Below are 18,850 nucleotides of genomic sequence, written 5' to 3' on the forward strand. Positions count from 1 at the left end.
GATGGCCCTCACATACTATGATGTTCAGATTTCATTCTAGATAACTGGGAACCACCAAATATTATTCACCTGGCAGAGGAAAAAATTAAAACATTTTGTATGATGATTAAACTAGCAGAGGTGTACAGGAAAGATTAGGAGGGGGAGACGAGTTAGGGAGTGATGGCAGGAATTGGGAGAGTGTATGAAAAGGAGGGGAAGGACAAAAACAGTACTGCAGAGATAACGTCAACTTTAGCTCTGATTGGATGGGAGGCAAGGCAAGGCAGAGCTCTGACATCCAGTTCATTCAATTTTATTTCTGACCAATGACTAACTATAGTAATGTAATAATGCAGTGGTTCCCCCAAATTATAAACATTTAATTTTAATAGCCTCAACTGTTTTATGAATTGGGCCACATATAATATGAATGTACATAGAAGAAAGATGAACTTTTAATATGGCAGCAAAACAAATAATGTCCTTTTCAGTTGTTGATGTCTTACTTCCATGCCTGCCTCTGGTACCATAGGTAGGATAATTTAGAACACTTTTGAGAGGGAGGTGGGGACATGACTAACAATTATGCCAGGGTACAAGGACTAGCTTGTGCTACCTGGGACATAAGGCCAACGAAATCATGAGGGAAAAGGAATGGCGGTGAGGCTGCTCTGCATTCTGCATGCATGAAGCTGGGTGAAACAGAGGAGCAGCCACATGGGGAGTAATACAACCCCCTGAACCAAAGCAGGGCCCACCAGGTCTTCTCTGGTGTTGGTTCCAGAAAATAAATGGAAAAGGAGGCAAATGCTCTTGACTGAATATTCTATTTCTCTGTTTACAGGAAACACTGCCCTCTCTTGTTGGCATTTCTGTAGCCAGCACCGCATTGTTTTGTACTCCACAGAGGCCTGCCCTTCCCCAGGACTTTGGAATCCCCGCTGCTTCTTCTTGCCCTATTCCAGACACATGAACATGCCATATGGACATCCTGACCAGCTGTTTATAGCAAAATTACTTACCCACTGATTCCAATGGTAAATGTTTTCATAATTAGCTTTGGAAATCACGTCTTCCTAATACTTCCTAAAAGTAGAAGTAAAAAAAAAAAAAAAAAAAAAAATTATATGATTTAGTTGTCTAGAGAAGAGAAAGAGAGTCCTAAATTAGAAGCACCAGCTGGGACGGAAAGATGGCAGCGATCTGGGGTCCCCAGCCCCGTTACCTACGTTCTCAGGAGAGCTTCCTGCTGTACTGGCTTCCTACTGCATGCTCAGGGCCTGTCAGCCAGTGTCTGGTGAGCTGAAAGAGCCCTGGTGGCCAAGAACACACCCAGAATGTCTGTTTTCCAGGTGTAGAAGGGTTGCTCGACCACAGCATGGTCTAAGAAGTTGAAGTTTCACCCTCCTCATAGCCAGGTCATTGTCCACCTGCGTGATTCAATCCCTGGGTATGACCTAACAATTCCTTGGCAGTGACCCCTCTGGGAGAGGGAGACATGCACTGATGCCAGCGGCAAAACAAAGCTCATGCCCTTCAAGGGCACTGTTTCCTCACCCAAAAACCTACATCTAAGGTTTGGGAACAGGCCAGGTAGTAAATATTTGAGGCTATGTGGAGCAAGAGGCAAAATCTGTTATTACGTAGGGACTTATCCATGTATAACATGAAAAAAACTGAATTTTTACAAAATGTTTTTTGAAATTCAAAATATAATCATAATAAATTGTTTTTACAAGTCTACTAATGACATACAGTCCTGCTAATGATGAGAATGGAATTCCTTTTTTATGGGGCTAATACGTCCCTTAAATTGGATTTCAAAACTTGTCTTCTCTGTCATGAAACTGCGAATGTTCAGGCAGAGTGTCAGGTTTAAGCAACAGGCTGTTGTTTTGTTGACTCCTAGTCCAAGGGGTGGAGGGCAGTTTCATATCCTCTAGGCTCACCAAAACAGTCCTTGGACATTACAACAGACCGTTTGCATTGCTAAGTGAAAAGGTGAGCTGGAGGGAACCTTAGAATAGGGGTTTCTGAAAGTTGTCCTTGACTGGTGGCGCCTGTGGCTCAGTGAGTAGGGCGCCGGCCCCATATGCCAAAGGTGGCGGGTTCAAACCCAGCCCCAGCCAAACTGCAACAAAAAAAATAGCCGGGTGTTGTGGCGGGTGCCTGTAGTCCCAGCTGCTTGGGAGGCTGAGGCAAGAGAATCGCGTAAGCCTAAGAGTTAGAGGTTGCTGTGAGCCGTGTGACCTCATGGCCCTCCACCTGAGGGCAGTACAGTGAGACTCTGTCTCTACAAAAAAAAAAAAAAGAAAGTTGTCCTTGACTGACATTGCTCTTTATTGGTCTCTGCTCAGGTGGGTGGTCAGGGACCTTGGCTGTGCAGTGGCTGCTGAGGTGGAACCCCCAGCAGCACTCCCATCCTAATCTGGGTCTCTGGACCCCTTTGGAGAAGTATGGACAAGAGCCTAGTGGGGAGAGGGTTGTTATTGCTTGGCTTCTTCTCAGCTTATCCAGAATATTTTACATTGAGTACAACTGCTTAAAGCTGGGTCCCACTTTCATTAACAAGGCTATGTGAGACAAGTATTCAATAATGACTGTAATAAAAATAAAACAGCAGAACAAGTTGGATATTTGACATTCACCCTGAGTTACACTGTTGAATATGTACTCAATTCAAATTGCCAAGGTACTGTGTATTAAGGGAACTACTGCATACAATGAATACTATAAAAGAAATTTTTATGTTGTAATTTTTCTGCCTTTTAATTTTATTTTAACCTATTCTTTTTGGTATCAGTGCCAGGCTCCCAACTATCATGCTTTTGGGAAGGGAGACACTGCCCTTTATCCTGAGCTGGTATCATTCTCACTCTTTTGGTAAATGTCCTTTCTCTTATGAAATTCCGTTGTCAGTAGATGGTAGTAAATGGATGTCCTCACTTAGTCAAATAAAATATTCATAAACTTTGATAACTAGGATCTATAGAGAACTCAAATTAATCCACATGAAAAAAGCCAACAATCCCTTATATCAATGGGCAAGAGACACGAATAGAACTTTCTCTAAAGACGACAGACGAATGGCTAACAAACACATGAAAAAATGTTCATCATCTCTATATATTAGAGACATGCAAATCAAAACAACCCTGAGGTATCATCTAACCCCAGTGAGAATGGCCCACATCACAAAATCTCAAAACTGCAGATGCTGGCGTGGATGTGGAGAGAAGGGAACACTTTTACACTGCTGGTGGGACTGCAAACTAGTACAACCTTTCTGGAAGGAAGTATGGAGAAACCTCAAAGCACTCAACCTAGACCTCCCATTCGATCCTGCAATCCCATTACTGGGCATCTACCCACAAGGAAAAAAATCCTTTTATCATAAGGACACTTGTACTAGACTGTTTATTGTAGCTCAATTTACAATCGCCAAAATGTGGAAACAGCCTAAATGCCCACCAACCCAGGAATGGATTAACAAGCTGTGGTATATGTATACCATGGAACACTATTCAGCCATTAAAAAAAATGGAGACTTTACATCCTTCGTATTAACCTGGATGGACGTGGAAGACATTATTCTTAGTAAAGCATCACAAGAATGGAGAAGCAGGAATCCTATGTACTCAATTTTGATATGAGGACAATTAATGACAATTATGGTTATGGGGGGGAAACAGAAAGAGGGAAGGAGGGAGGTGGGTGGGGCCTTGGTGTGTGTCACACTTTATGGGGGCAAGACATGATTGCAAGAGGGACTTTACCTAACAATTGCAATCAGTGTAACCTGGCTTATTGTACCCTCAATGAATCCCCAACAATAAAAAAGAAAAGAAAAAAAAAAAAAAAAGAAAGTAAGCTATCTGTAAAAAAAAAAAAAAAATTCATAAACTTGTGTCATTTTTTTGCCCCCACTTCATCTATTTTGGATAGGGTCTTGAAACATAAATTCGTAAACTTGGATAAGTATAGCTGTAGAGATCACTTAGTCTATTCTTTGTTTTGCAGAAGGGGAAACTGGCCCAGATAATGGATGATTTACCCTCCTAGCGCTCTAGGAGGCTGAGGTGGGAGGATCCCTTGAGCTCATCAGGAATTCAAGACCAGACTGAGCAAGAGTGAGACCCTGTCTCTACTAAAAATAGAAAAATTAGTTGGGTGTTGTGGTCTGTAGTCTAAGCTACTTGGGAGGCTGATGCAGGAGGATCACCTGAACCCAGGAGTGTGAGGTTGCTGTGAGCTAGGCTAGATGCCATGGCAATCTAACCTGGGCAACAGAGTGAGACTCTGTCCCAAGGGGAAAAAAAGAAAGAACTATTAAAGATCAAATCTAAAGGCTGGTTCTTACAGCTAGTAAAGGAAAAGCCAGAAACGAAACCACATAATTAACTTCTTTCCATCACTCCAAGCTGCTTAAAAGCACTTTACTACTAAGAGCAAAGGAAGAATGTTGTACATATGTTAGCTTCACCGTCAGGCTCTGATGTACAATTGACATCATTCTGACTGATTTATTATTGATACGGCAATATATACACCGAGTACAAAGGACTATTAGGCCCCGTTCTAATTGCCACATTTGTGCAGGCACACATGGCTTCTGCATCAATTACATAGCATGCAAATAACAAGTGAGCATGGCTGTAGCACCAGAAATAAGCTTGAGGGAGTTATTTTCGTGGAAACTCTAGCAATTCAGACACTTGGAGTGGGATGGAGTAAACCTACTTATAAAATCCCTTGGGCAGGGTTGGGAAATCCCATAATCAAACGTAAGTTTTTAACAAAACAGGAACCCCCAGCTCTACATCAGTTAGTAGTCTGGGTCATGGCAGAGTTTGGGTAAATGTTGGGCAAGCACCATTAGCCAAACAGGTGACAATGTGATGGCAGGGTTGGGCAACTGGGACATACAGAAACAAGACAGGTGGCTAGGCTGGAACTGGGGGTGGGCCCACCAATCCCTAAAGCCATTTATTTCAAAAACAGTGTTGCTGCACAGGGCAGCTTTTGGTAAACTCCAAGTTCAGGCTTGACATTGTCTACTTCCACATCACGTTCTTCTGTTTTCATTTCCTATTGCCCTCTTTGAGAATGCTTAAAAATCAGGCCAGGTGTGGTGGCTCACACCTAATCCTAGCACTCTACGAGGCTGAGGTGAGAGGATCCCTTGAGCTCAGGAATTCAAGACCAGACTGAGCAAGAGTGAGACCCTGTCTCTACTAAAAATAGAAAAATTAGTTGGGTGTTGTGGTGGGCATCTGTAGCCTCAGGTACTTGGGAGGCTGAGGCAGGAGGATCACCTGAACCCAGGAGTGTGAGGTTGCTGTGAGCGAGGCTAGATGCCATGGGACTTTAACCTGGGCAACAGAGTGAGACTCTATCCCAAGGGAAAAAAAAGAACTATTAAAAAAGGCCGGGGGCAGCAACTGTGGCTCAAAGGAGTAGGGCGCCAGCCCCATATGCTGGAGGTGGTGGGTTCAAACCCAGCCCCAGCCAAAAACTGCAAAAAAAATAAAAATAAAAAAGGCCGAGCAGAGTGGGTCATGCCTGTAATCTAGCACTCTGGGAGGCCGAGGAGGGTGAATAGCCACTGCACTCCAGCCTGGGCAACATAGTGAGACCCCCATCTTTAAGAAAAAAAAAATTAAATTAAATTAAAATATGTAATAAATAAAATTTAGTCATTTTGGGTTTCTTCTTGGCAATCCTAGTCTGTTCTCCTTCCACTGTACGAATGTTCTCTGCTGTCCAGGAAAGCTTTGTAGACACTGGGAGGATAAACTACATGTATTCCATGAGATTGAAGGTGGATGTGTTCCTAGTGATAGGATGCCTTGAAATGATGAGGCTAGAAAGTTCAAAGGAGACATCAAATGATTTGCAGCTTGTAGTTCATAAGCTTGTGATTGCTTCATGAAGTCTGCTGCTGCACATACATTTAGAACCTGGCAACTCTTGATTGCAAGCTTTTTAATTTTGATTTTTTTTTGAGATAGTCTCAAGCTTTCCCCCTGGGTAGAGGGTAGAGTGATGTAGCATCATAGCTCACAGCAACTTCCAACTCTTGGGCTCAAGCGATCCTCTTGCCTCAGTTTTTTTGGTCTATTGAGACGAAGTCTTGCTTTTGCTCAGGCTTGTCTTAAACTCCTCAGCTCAAGCAATCCACCCTCCTCTGCAAAGTGCTAAATAGTAAATGTTTTAGGCTGTGGGCAGCTACTCATCTGTGTGGTAGTAATGAAAAGGGACCACAGACATAAACAAATGAACGTGACTGTGTTCCAATAAAACTTTATGGACAATGAAAATCTAAATTCCATATAATTTCAGGTACCACAAAATACTATTCTTCTGTTGATTCTTTTTCAGCCTTTAAAAAAATGTAAAAAATAGTCTTAGCAGGCCGTAGTGTCTCTACTACAATGTTAGAGGTATGAGACTATCTGTCCCATTGATAGATAATCATGACCTGATCCTGTCCCTTGTCAACCTCTCCCAACAACCGTGCGGTCTCCTGGAGATAGCACTCCCGTTTTAATGATGATTATGGGGCATTTAAGCCCTACGCCACCGTGAGAACGTCCTCCTCGGAAGGTCACGTACGTGAGCTCGGCTAGGGCGGAAAGAGTCCCAAAAGTGCTTTCAAAACACAACCAGGTTCCAGGAAGAACACTCTGGAAACACCTCCAGGTCCCAGCGAGGTGGCGCGGCGGGGGCAGGCAGGTACTCACCCGGCGCCAGTTCCAGTCCTCCCGAGCAAGGCGGCAAAGGCGATGGCCAAGCTCGCGCCTGTCGCAAACCCGCCACAACCCGCTGCTCGCTAACCTCCAGGCTCACAGCCCTTTTACCCGACGCCCCTCCTAGGTCAGAAGGCGGCCAGGTAAACGTGGCCACCGGAGGTTCCTTCCCACTCGGGCCGGACGCCGAACCGGACTCCAGCCCTCGTTGGGGCGGGGCGCAGCGGGGCGGGGCTCCCGCACGCTTGGCCTCGAGCGCGCGCCCCTGCTCGGCTCCGGCCTTTTCCCGTCGGGGACGCGCGCGGCATGGCCGGCCCTGGCGCGTACGCGCGGCGTTCTCGCTCAACTCCGGCTGGTTCCGCCGCCGTGCGCGCCGCTCGCGCCCCCGCCGCGGCGAAGCTGCCATCCCGGGAGCCAATTAGCGCTCGGTGAGGCGGGGTGCACTTCCTAGTCCTCCCGGGGCGCGCATGGGGCGGCTCCGACGGCCGCGGGACGGGGCGGGGCGCTCTGCCGGGCGGCTCTGCCTGCGTCCGGCATCTGAGAGTGGGTGCTGGTTCTTGAGGGCGCACAACAGCAAACCAGACGAAAAGAAACTTTGGGGTGCCTGAAGTGCCGGCCGACGGAGCTATCGGTTGGCTTTTCGGTGCAGTTTTTAGAATTAACCGCTCAAGGAAGCGAGATGTCGAAGCCACCACCCAAACCAGTCAAACCAGGTAAGGGAGGCGCTAGCCGGGCTCCGCTCTGCGTTTTCTCTGCCACTTGGCTCGGCGGATCAGGCACGTACCCCGCCCGGAGCCTCACGTCCGAGATCGGACCCACCGGGGTGGAATCTCTGAGCTTTGCTGATTTCGAGAATTTTAAAAATACGTATTTTAAAAGAGCAGTCGCCCTCGGTTTTGCAACATTGTCATTCGCTGCAACTTTCCAGACGGTGCGATGGTAACGTCCTATGGAAGTTTTCCGGAAAGACAAGACCATTGATTTCCTTTAAGAAAATAAATAAATGAGTGTGTCTTGGAATGGCTTTTAGCCACTTCCTCTTTTTCTCAGTGTGTCACTGTCAAGTTGGAGTACTTGACCGTCCGGAGCGAACGGGAAGTACGCTGGTCGCAGGGTGGGGTGGGTGAGCGAGGCTGCTTTGGGACTTGTGAGAGGGGCAGAGTTTGAAATTGACCTCCGGATCTGGGGAAGAGCCTTTGGAAAACTCTGTACTTGTGTTCCTGGCGGGAAGAGCTGGGATGCAGCAAAGTAATCTCGGCTATTACTATTCGGAAGTGTCATTGTTTCATGCGTGGTATGTTCTTTGCCTCCGCTCTCCCCGAGACTTTGGCGTGCTAAAGCGGAGAGGGGCTAGATTACAAAATTCCTCAAAGCAGTTTTCTTGGCCAAGAGTCCTTGGCCATTTTTGATTCTGTTCTTAAGACTATTTTCTGTGACATGGAGAAACCGGGGAATTTACAAGAGACTGATGAATTTCCAATTCAATACGGTAACAAACTCTTAGGCGGATCATTTGGGTAGGTAATTAAGGGAAACCTAGGAAATGGAAGATAAATGGCTCCAATGTACTCCCGGGCTTTTTCTTCCAAACTCGTGTAATTTCAGCATAGCAAAGGCTTAAACTTAATTCATGTACATCGAATTTTTAAGTAAGTTTTGTTGTAAGAGATGAATTTCAGTGATTAATTTTCCTAAACTTTGCTCGAGCAGCTTTGTAATTATCCACTTTCTTTCTTTGCAGTCATACAGTGGCAGTATCGAGTTCTTTTATTTGAAAATTATTAGATACTCACATGTGTACAATAGATATTCACTGAGGACTTAAATCTTGTTGGGATGGGTGTGAAAGAAGTAGCTGAGTCTGGCTTTGCCTTGGTCAGAGATGGGTGTGGCTCTAGTTGAGCTCTGCACTTTATTAGGTATGGAATCTGATAAGCAATTTGCATTGTGCTATGGATGAGGTACGGCTTTCTAAACTCTGGTGTAAATAAGGACCTCAAGTATCTAACAAAGGAGAGTTGCTCTTAGATAGCTGAAGAAATTATCTTTTTTTCCTTTCCTTTTTTTTTTTTTGTTAACCGTGGTACTCAAGCAGAACAAAGCGCCTTATTTTAAGGACTGTCCTGAGAAACATTTATGAGGTTTATCGTCTCTCCAAACATTGAATGATGTCTATGTTGTATCTGGAGGGACATTGACAGGAATGTGTATGATGCACACACGCACACAGGCAGGAGTGTATGTGTACATGTGTATTCATGCACACTTGGGTGTGGTTTAGGGATCATCCTGTTACCAGTTGGGGTTATATTCCCAGTAACCATTTTTGTTGTCTGATGTCATTGCTTTCACCTCCTCCTCAGTAAATAAGAAAGCACATGGTTAAACATGACTGTAGTTTAGAGAGAACTTTAACTCCATGTGAATTTATAAATGAGATCCAAGCACAATTTTTTATTATTGTTATTTTTTTACATATACATGTGTTTATTAGGTTTCCACTTTTGCCTTCACAGAATTAAAAGGCTTAAAAGCACAATTTTTTTTTTTTTTAAGTAGAGTCTCACTATGTCGCCTTTGGTAGTGCTGTGGCGTCACAGCTCACAGCAACCTCAAACTCTTGGGCTTAAGCAATTCTCTTGCCTCATCCTCCCTAGTAGCTGGAACTACCGGCGCCTGCCACATGCCCGGCTATTTTTTGTTGCAGTTGCCATTGTTGTTCTAGCTGGCCTGGGTTTGGTTCGAACCTGCCAGCCTTGGTGTATGTGTAACCACATGGCGCTGTAACCACGGTGCTACAGGCACAGAGCCAGATCCAAGCACAATTAAAGTCACCATAGAAACTGGTTTGTAGGTATAGTAATTTACAGTGAGAAATATTACTGTCAATCAGGCTTGAAACTTTGTGTGGGTGGGTTTAATTGAAAACAGAAGTACCCTCTGATAGTGCTGGCTCACACTTAAATGTGTGTGAGACACTGGTCTAGCCACTTTTACATGTATTAACATATTTGCTCCTCTCAACAACCTTATGAGTTCAATACTGTTAATGTTACCATTGCACAGGTGGGGAAATGAATGGTTAGTAGACTTGTCTAAAGTCAGCAGCTGGAAGTGAGGCGGGATTAGAACCGTAGTTCACCTTCAGGTCTGTGCTCTTATTGTTATGCTGTTCTGCCTTAATGTGTTAAGTTACAGTACACCATTCACATGGGTAGTCATGTGTATTTTCCAGCTTGTGGGCAGGAAGTGGGAAGGAAGAGGCCTCAGGTTCTCCATCAGACTTGTCCCAAATGCATGGAAAGGTGACTCCCTAGTTGGTGGCAGTAAGTTAGGGTGGCTCTGCATTTTAGTTTCCTGTCCTGCAGGCAGGCTAACATGGGCAAAGGTGTCCAAGGCAAGGTTGGAACTGGGGAAGGGGTTATTTAATTTTTGGTTTCTTGGTGTGTTTACACCAGGCGTCCTCAAACTGCGGCCCGTGGGCCACATGAAGCAGTGTGAATTGTATTTGTTCCCATTTTGTTTTTTACTTCAAAATAAGATATGTGCAGTGTGCATAGGAATTTGTTCATAGTTTGTTTTTTTTTAAACTATAGTCCAGCCCTCCAATGGTCTGAGGGACAGTGAATTTTAAAAAGTTTGAGTACACGTGGTTTATACCCTGGCTCATCCCAAAAGGACTTCTAAAAATACAAATTATCTGAGAGAGAGAGAGAAGAGCACAAAGTCTTATAGAGGGAGGTACAGTGTCTCAAGACACTGAGACACAGTCTCAAGACACCGAGGTACTTTTCCTCTCATGGCTCTGAGGAAAAGTTAGCTTGCAGACATGTATGTCATAAGTTCCAATAGAGTTACTAAAGGAGGGCTGTAGATTCGCCTCTCAGTTTTAAGCAGACAGAAAAAAGATGAGTGACAAGATTCCTGGTGCTCATACAATTAAAATGTGTTATTTGCTCTGAGAAGTAGTTATTTTAATGGCATTGAGATCTGACACAAACTTTTTTTTTTGAGACAGAGTCTCACTTTCTCACTTTGTCGCCCTCGGTAGAGTGCCATGGCGTCACAGCTCATAGCAACCTCCAGCTCTTGGGCTTAGGCGATTCTCTTGCATCAGCCTCCCGAGTAGCTGGGACTATAGGTGCCTGCCACCACGCCCGGCTCATTTTTGTTGTTGTTGTTGCAGTTTGGCCAGGGCCCGCCACCCTTGGTATATGGGACTGGTGCCCTACTCACTGAGCCATAGGCGCTGCCCTGACACAAACTTTTCTCATGTGTTCTCTTAAAGTGTTGGAGTGGACTGGGCATCCCTAGGAGAAATAAAAGGGGAACGTGAAAGTGGTATTTCCTATGGCCTCCTTCAGAACAAGATTTAGGCAAAACAGCCTGGCTCAGTTCAGTAGGCAATTGAGAAAGGGAGGAATAAAAGGAAGGGAGCTAGGTGAGAGAGTTCAGAGGACTTACTGGAAAATTTTAATAGCTAGGTGCATTTGGCTGTAATGTGGGCTAATGCATCTTACAGTGATCAGCATATCCCCAACAAGGGGACCATTCATGGAAGGAGGCTGCTTAGGCAAGTCCTGATTTGATGCTGGTAGGAGAGCCTAGCTACTTTTTACCATCCTGAAGGTATATCAAGATCACCTTGTTTGGGTTTTTGGCTGTATCTAGAATCATTCACCATTATATAATATATACACGAAATAGAATTTAACTTGTGCCCCCTCAAGCTGTTAAAATAAAAGAATTTTTTTAAAAATAAAGCTAATATTTTAGGCCCTATGCTAGATGCTAGAATTCCAGGAATAATAAGATAAGGTCTCATTCATGAGAGTCCTAAGTCTGATGGGGAACATATATCTTTTCAGATACTATCTTAGAGCGTCCCATATCTATAATTGAATAGCTGATCTCATCTATTTTTGTTTAAAAAAAACCTTGTAATTAAAAAGGAAAGTAATATATTTTTAATATAGAAAACTTGGAAAATATAATATAGATAAACAATAAATACATATGTTAGTAAAAAGTCATCCCTATCATCTAGTGATAATCACTATTTAGTTGAATTTCCTCTCAGGTTTTTTCCTTCTTCAAATCTATGACATTCAAAAAAAAAATAATAAAAACAACTATCCTCAGAGTGGTTTCTCAACTTCAGTTTTCCATGTCTTTTTGAGACACTGTACCAACTGTACCACCCGCTGGTTGGCTTGTGTTTCTGACAGTGCTTACCACACTGCCTGCATTCTGCTTGAAAACTCAATTCTGCTGCAGATTGACCTTCTCTAGCCTACTGATTGTTTTTCTGTAGGATCACTTTTGGCCACTCAAGGTCTGTAATTGAAACCCTCCCCTTTAATTGTTAGACATGCCGCCCTGGTACTCTGTCTGCTAAGATGTGTTGTAATTTCATGGTCTTCAGCTCATTTTCTGTGGGACCCTCCTTTCCTTTTTCTGAACCTGCGAGACCTCTCAATTTAACACACAAAGCATGTATGTTGTTTTCATCCACTGTCAGGAGCCTTGCCATTCTGTTTGGTTGAACCTGCCTGGCTTGTGAGAATGGAGAAGACAGAACATTTTTTTTTTTTTTTTGTAGAGACAGAGTCTCACTCTACTGCCCTCGGGTAGAGTGCGGTGGCATCACACGGCTCACAGCAACCTCTTAACTCTTGGGCTTACACGATTCTCTTGCCTCAGCCTCCCGAGCAGCTGGGACTACAGGCGCCGCCACAATGCCTGGCTATTTTTTTCTGTTGTAGTTTGGCAGGGACTGGGTTTGAACCCGCCACCCTTGGCATATGGGGCCGGCGCCCTACTCACTGAGCCACAGGCGCCGCCTGAAGACAGAACATTTTTTAGAGTAAAGACTTTTTTAGAGCCTTGACTTTGGGACTTGATGTAAGGCCAAAGGATTTTGAATGAGATTTGGATCTTAGAATCATCTCATTCTAAGCAGCTTCAGTAACTCTCCACTGTGCTTGGAAACCTGATATCTGACTTTGGCCATTTCTTTCAAAGAGCTTATTGATTTTGGTAGTGAAATAAAGCGACATAAATATTTCATGTGTCTTGTGAAAATAAATTCGTGGAACTTTGAAGAAGCAAAGGTCAATGTTTGGGGTTCTTTTGTTATTCATGGTAAAAACATCATAAAACTTCAAAGACATCACACGTATGCTGCTTTAATAACATGACTGAAAGAAAAAAGTTCTTCATCTAAAATGATCTCAGCTTTTGTGTAATTTTTTCCTCCCTGAATAAAGGAATTAATCAGAGCTGAGAATATGGTTTCGCTTTGAAAATATGCAAAGAAATTGTTTTCTCTCATAAACTTGATGCTGCATTGATACCTGATGACATAATAAAGTCTGAGAACATCTTAAAAGTTTCAGACTGATGATGATGATGGTAGTAGTTAACATTTTTGACCCTATATGTCAGGCACTATACAATCAGTTTATATGCCTATCTTCTTTAATTATTCTGACTGTCCTGGGAAGAGACTTCTTTTTTTTTTTTCTTTTCTTTTCTTTCTTTCTTTTTGAGACAGAGTCTCACTTTGTCTCCCGGGTAGAGTGCCTCCATACTACTTTAATTGTTTCATAGAGAATCTTGACAACTCACTCACATCAGCCTGCTGAAAGGTTTCTGAATCTTTGTTTAAAATGTATTTTCTATTCCCCATGCATTAAGCAAATGAGAACAACTTTGGCAACAGTTCTCTTACACCTGCCGTATAAGATATCCTCAGAAAATCTCCCTGCACTGGTCACATGGAAGTGAAGTCTTGGGAATCTTGAAACACAAGAGGTAGGAGACCTCACTGTTTCCATAAGGAGTGTGGATCAGAAAAACATAGTCTCCAGCCTTTCCTACTTTGTAGTAAGCTACAAAAAGAGCCCAACTACAATCTCCTTCACCACCTTCTTCCAGACAAAAAGTCTGTATTATGTGTCAAAACTTTTAATATATCTATCATTTATACAGTTTAGTGGCTTTGCAGTTACAAACGACTCAAAAAGTGTACAGTCTAATAGTCTAATACAGATCCAATGTGAAAGGACAGTTACAGTTATAGAAAGCAAATGCCAATATATTACTGTGTAAGTTAATAAGGGTAGATGCCTATCAAAAGAGAATCTAAATATCCCCCAGGGTTCTCTGCCCAAAATGCATAAACTCAAGTGAAAGCTTGTGTTCCATTCCCAGGTCACACAAACCCACTAACTAGCTTTGAGATCTTGAGAAGTTTACTTAATCTTACTAAGCACCGCATTTCGCCAAAATGTGCTTCTGTGTATAATGCACACCCACATTTTTTGCTCAAACTTTCAGGAAAACACCCCTTGAGAAAGTAGCCAGCTCTTGGCTGGCAGAGGCCCATCTGAGGAGGACTAATGCTCCAGTATACATGCAGATCACACTGCCCTCACACAGCTCACCATTCTGTGAAGGCTGCTCCTTCCCTCACTCCCAAGAGCCCTTCCCTACCTGCCACATCAGGGGCTTTGGCTGGTATGACCGCACACATGGCCAGTGGGGCATGAGCTTCTGAGGCTGTTTGGCTGCAGGGCAGCCAGGCATGTCCCTGGGGCATATGTGGGGCTCCTGATCCCCTCCACGTGGCCTGCCTCACCAGCCCCATCACTGTTCCCTCCACTGATTGTGGCACTTGGCAGAGGCTGCTCTGGCCACTTCCACTCAATCCCAGATCCTCCTAGAGTGGAAGCTCCAGCCACAGGGAGGAGGGAGCAGTGGCTGTAAGAGGCCCATTAGGCTCTCCCACTTCCAAGCCCCACTATTCATTTATATGTATCCTCAAAAGTTTGGGCACAATAGTACACATTATACACAGCAAATTGCATCCTACTCCTCATTCACAAAACCGGGCTCTTAGAAGCGTTTTCACAGGAGGCCGGGCATGGTGGCTTACACTGTAATCCCAGCACTCTGGGAGGCCAAGGTGGGTGGATCACCTGAGCTCATGAGTTCGAGACTAGCCTGAGCTAGAGTGAGACTCCATTTCTAAAAATAGCCAGGCGTTGTGGCAGGCGCCTGTAGTCGTAGCTACTCAGGAGGCTGAGGCAAGAGAATCACTTGAGCCTTGGAGTTTGTGGTTGCTGTGAGCTGTGATGCTGCGACACTCTACTGAGGGTGACAAACTAAGACTCCATCTCCAAAAAAAAAAAAATGTGTGAGCTTACCTTGAATGGAAAAATTTCAATGCACGTGATAGGAGATATTGTCAAAGTGTGATCAGAGGGCTGGGAAGTTCAGGGCAAGACCTTGAGAAAGCTCAGAAGCTGTCATGGAAGAGGGGTAATGTAAGCAGTGTCCTGAATGCCGAACAAGAGTTTTTCTGGGCAGCAAAGGGGAAAAGTCATATGACTCAGGCAGAAATGAAATAACTTAGCACATCTTCCTGTCCTCCTGTGTGTCAGACTACATAGGAGCTGAGCTTCTCTCAGAGAAGTCAAGGAAACTTGGTGCACACATACTGAACTGCAATCCAGAGAACTTCTTTTCAGTATTTAAGAGAAAGCTATTTACCTAGTGTAATAGTTTATGGAAAATGGTAGTGTTCTAAACAAAAGCAAGAACTTAGTCCGGGTGCTGTGGCTGACACCTGTAATCCTAGCCCTTTGGGAGGCCAGAGTAAGAGGATTGTTTGAGGCCAGGAGTTTAAGACCAGCCAGAAACCAGAGCAAGACTGGTCTCTACAAAAAAACAGAAAAATTGGCTCAGCGCTTGTAGCACAGCAGTTACGGCGCCAGCCATAGACACTGAGGCTGGTGAGTTCGAATCTTGCCTGTGCCTGCTAAATAACAATGACAACTACCAAAAAAAAAAATATAGCTGGGTGTTGTGGCGGGCGCCTGTAGTTCCAGCTACTTGGGAGGTTGAGGTAAGAGAATCGCTTAAGCCCAAGAGTTTGAGGTTGCTGTGAGCTGTGATGCCATGGTACTCTACCAAGGGTGACATAGTGAGACTCCATCTCAAAAAAAAAAGAAAAAAAATTTAGTGGAATACGGTGAGACTCACTGTAATCCCAGCTACTTGGGAGGCTGAGGCAGGGGAATTGTTTGAGCCCAGGGGTTTGAAGTTGCAGTGAGCTGTGATGATGCCACTGCATTCTGCATTCTAGTGACAGAGCAAGACCGTGTCTCACAAAAAAAAAAAAAAAAATCTAAAATTGAAATGTACACATGTCAGCCCTCTGTGCAGATTGTTTATCTGTTTGCCATAGTTAACAATAGTTGTAGGTGTTTAGTTTGTAGCTATGAGTTAAAGAGGTTTGGCAACTTTGAACCAATTAAACAAGTTACTGGTGTAAGTGCTGTGGCCACCTCCTTTTTGTTCTTGCGTCATTTCTACTTTGTATCTGGGTAGAATCTTTAGAAAGCCACAGGCAAATTTCTCAACTTAGGATAGGAGTTGGAGGATAGATTTGTATTTATGCATTTTGACTGGCTTGGAATTTTAAAACTCTTTAGCATCCCTTGTAATTTGGTAAGCTATTTTGATTTTGCATCCTCAAGAAATGCACTAAATGTGGATCTTTTCTACCTAGTGCTCCTGACTTCCAGAGAGCCTGAAAGCAATTTGAATCCAAGTTAAGGGAGCCCTTCTAACCAACTCACTTCATGCTCATGCTACAGAGGCTGCCTTAGGCTCGGTGCCTGTAGCACAGTGGTCAATAGCCACGTACACCAGGGCTGGCAGGTTTGAACTCAGCCCGGGCCTGCTAAACAACAATGACAACTGCAATAAAAAATAGCCAGGCATTGTGGTGGGTGCCTGTAGTCCCAGCTCCTAGGGAGGCTGAGGCAAGAGAACTGCTTAAGCCCAAGGGTGACACAGTCAGACTGTCTCAAAAAAAAGAGACTGCCTTCAGGCCTGTAATCCTGGCACTCTGGGAGGCTTAGGTAGGTGGTTTGCTTGAGCTCACGAGTTTGAGACCAACCTGAGCAAGAAGGAGAACATGTCTCTACTAAAAATAGAAAAACTGAGGCAAGAGGATTGCTTGAGCCCAAGAGTTGGAGGTCACTGTGAGCTATGACACCATGGCACCCTACCCAGGGTGACAACTTGTGACTGTCTCAAAAAAAAAAAAAAAAAAAAAGAAAAAGGCTGCCTCAGCGCTTTATAAAGATCTGAAGGCAGCTTTGAGAGGGTCTTTCTGGCATCCCTACACTCCAGGAATTTTGCTTGTTTCATAGAAATTCCTGAGTTCTATTTCAGGATTCCTAACTTCCCATCCAGATCTTGAATCAACTCACTCTTGAGACAAAGAAATGACTTCAACCTGGAGGTTAGTCTACAATGTCTGCCTTCTGGGAATTTCCTTACCAAAAATCTATATTTGGAGGAAAGGTGCCTCTAAACTCCAGCTCACTGAGCTTGGGTGAAGACGGGCTGCTGAGAGAAGCCCCTCTAGCCTTTTGACACAGTTGAAAGGTATCTCAGACGCCAGGAGATTTGGACATTTCAGAGTCTTATCTTTCCTTGCTTGAAACCAGACTCTTAGGATTATCTCAGGATTACCCACGTTTGTGGAGTTTTCTGGCTAGCACATATTGTTTCATTACTTTTCGGGCCTATCATTTTAATGAGTTACCGTTCAGCTTTGTCTGATGATAGCCCTGGAAGAAACTAAACTGAAGCTATTCTTACGGGTGTTTCAGGCAAGGAAACTGGCTGTAATAAACATTGCAACAGAAGCTATTTCCTCCAAAGTTAATATTCTGTATGGTGTGTCAAGCTTAAAATTTTCTGTTGGGGAATAAATCATAGTCTTTTCATCCTCACGTTCAGGTTCTAAATTTAAGTTACCCAAGCAGCTGCCCACTAGAACCTGGGACTACCTCAAGCTGAACTATGAAGTGAGAGTCAACGCTTATAGACACTGCCTACTTTCTCTTTCAAGGAAGCTCTCTCATCTGAAAGAGCTTCTAGTTCTTACCTAATGATTTCCATTCTTGGGGAACAGTCTTGCATCTAAATATTGGGGTGGTAGAGAACCTCTAGGACTTGACACTGTCTGGTTAGGAATTTTATTCTCCACCTTGGGCTCCTGACCCTTTCCTGATGTGTAGCTGATACTGGGTCTTTCTGGTGTCATGACACCTGGCTCAGCACTCTCTTGCTGACGGGTACCTGGATACCTGCTGTTCCCTCTGTTCTGAACCCTTATCGTTTGCCTAATTATTTTCCTGCTCAGACATCTGTCCTACATAGTTTTTAGCTTTGGCTAACAGTACCTTTCCAATATTCTTTGACCCTAAGATTGGTCTGGATCTCTGTCTACTTTTAAGTGGATTTCCTGATGGGCTGCTTTCCTTCTTCATACCTAACCTTTGGCAGACTTGAATGGCATAGCCAGTTGTTTGAATTCTGATTTTGGTACCCCAGAGTACCAAGGCCATGTGCCCAGAGAGCCTTATAACAGTACCTAGCTCAGGACAGTTCCAGGTTTTCTCACTACCATCAACTAGAACTTGGTTTCCTCTTCTCTCAATTTCATAGGACCTTTAGAACAAATTCACTGCTTTTTGTCGGATGAAAAAATTCACTGCCAGTGTTAAATCAATCACTGATTTATTGTCATTGCCTTCCCAAAGGTACTTACATCAAGATATAAGATAAGATAGAAACAAGGTTCAAAAAAGGAATTCCCCTTTAAAATGAATAACTCTAATGATGGGACTTTAGGCATAACATTTCTCTTACAGGGTAAATATTACAGGATTGAGCCATGCTTTGGAGGAGGAGGAGGACGAGCCAGAGTATAGTAATGGAAATTCAATATTTGCTTTGGTATGAATTTCTGGTCCCAATTTTTTTAATTTGTTAAGTGATCTTGATAAGTCACTAGATAACCCTGGGCCTCAGTTTCTTCAACTCATGCTAAATCTGATTCTGATTTTCTTCATTGCCTTAGATTGGTCTTTCAGATAATTTCTGGAATTTCTAAATGATTTTATTCTGTGCTGCTTTTTCTAAATTCCTGGGCCATTTTTTATGGTCTCACACAAACTCCCAGCTACTTCCAGTGCTCAGTGTCATGTGACTAGAAACATGGAGGAATTAAACAAGGGCTCTTCATAAGTCCA

The 18,850-nt window shown here is 43.8% G+C and overlaps 2 protein-coding genes across 4 annotated transcripts in view; one reads left to right on the forward strand and one right to left on the reverse strand.

Moving 5' to 3' along the window:
- NMRK1 (nicotinamide riboside kinase 1) overlaps positions 1-6,977 on the reverse strand; it is a 33,039-nt gene extending 26,062 nt beyond the window's left edge. For 2 of the 3 annotated variants that reach the window (XM_053575509.1, XM_053575494.1), the window contains exons 1-2: positions 6,726-6,977; positions 1,005-1,068 (exon numbers count right to left, since the gene is read on the reverse strand). In XM_053575509.1, coding sequence (XP_053431484.1) covers positions 1,005-1,033 — 29 coding nt within the window. In that variant the 5' untranslated portion in view covers positions 1,034-1,068; positions 6,726-6,977. Of the gene's footprint in view, positions 1-1,004; positions 1,069-1,211; positions 1,496-6,725 lie in introns of those variants that run through there. The other variant, XM_053575502.1, reaches the window with a different exon arrangement.
- A 165-nt stretch (positions 6,978-7,142) lies between these two features.
- Positions 7,143-18,850, forward strand: part of OSTF1 (osteoclast stimulating factor 1) — a 58,927-nt gene continuing 47,219 nt past the window's right edge. The window contains exon 1 of the mRNA XM_053575479.1: positions 7,143-7,444. Within this exon, the coding sequence (XP_053431454.1) occupies positions 7,411-7,444 (34 nt within the window). The 5' untranslated portion in view covers positions 7,143-7,410. The remainder of the gene's footprint in view (positions 7,445-18,850) is intronic.

Source organism: Nycticebus coucang, chromosome 2 (genome assembly GCF_027406575.1).
Source record: "Nycticebus coucang isolate mNycCou1 chromosome 2, mNycCou1.pri, whole genome shotgun sequence".
Lineage (NCBI taxonomy): Eukaryota > Metazoa > Chordata > Mammalia > Primates > Lorisidae > Nycticebus > Nycticebus coucang.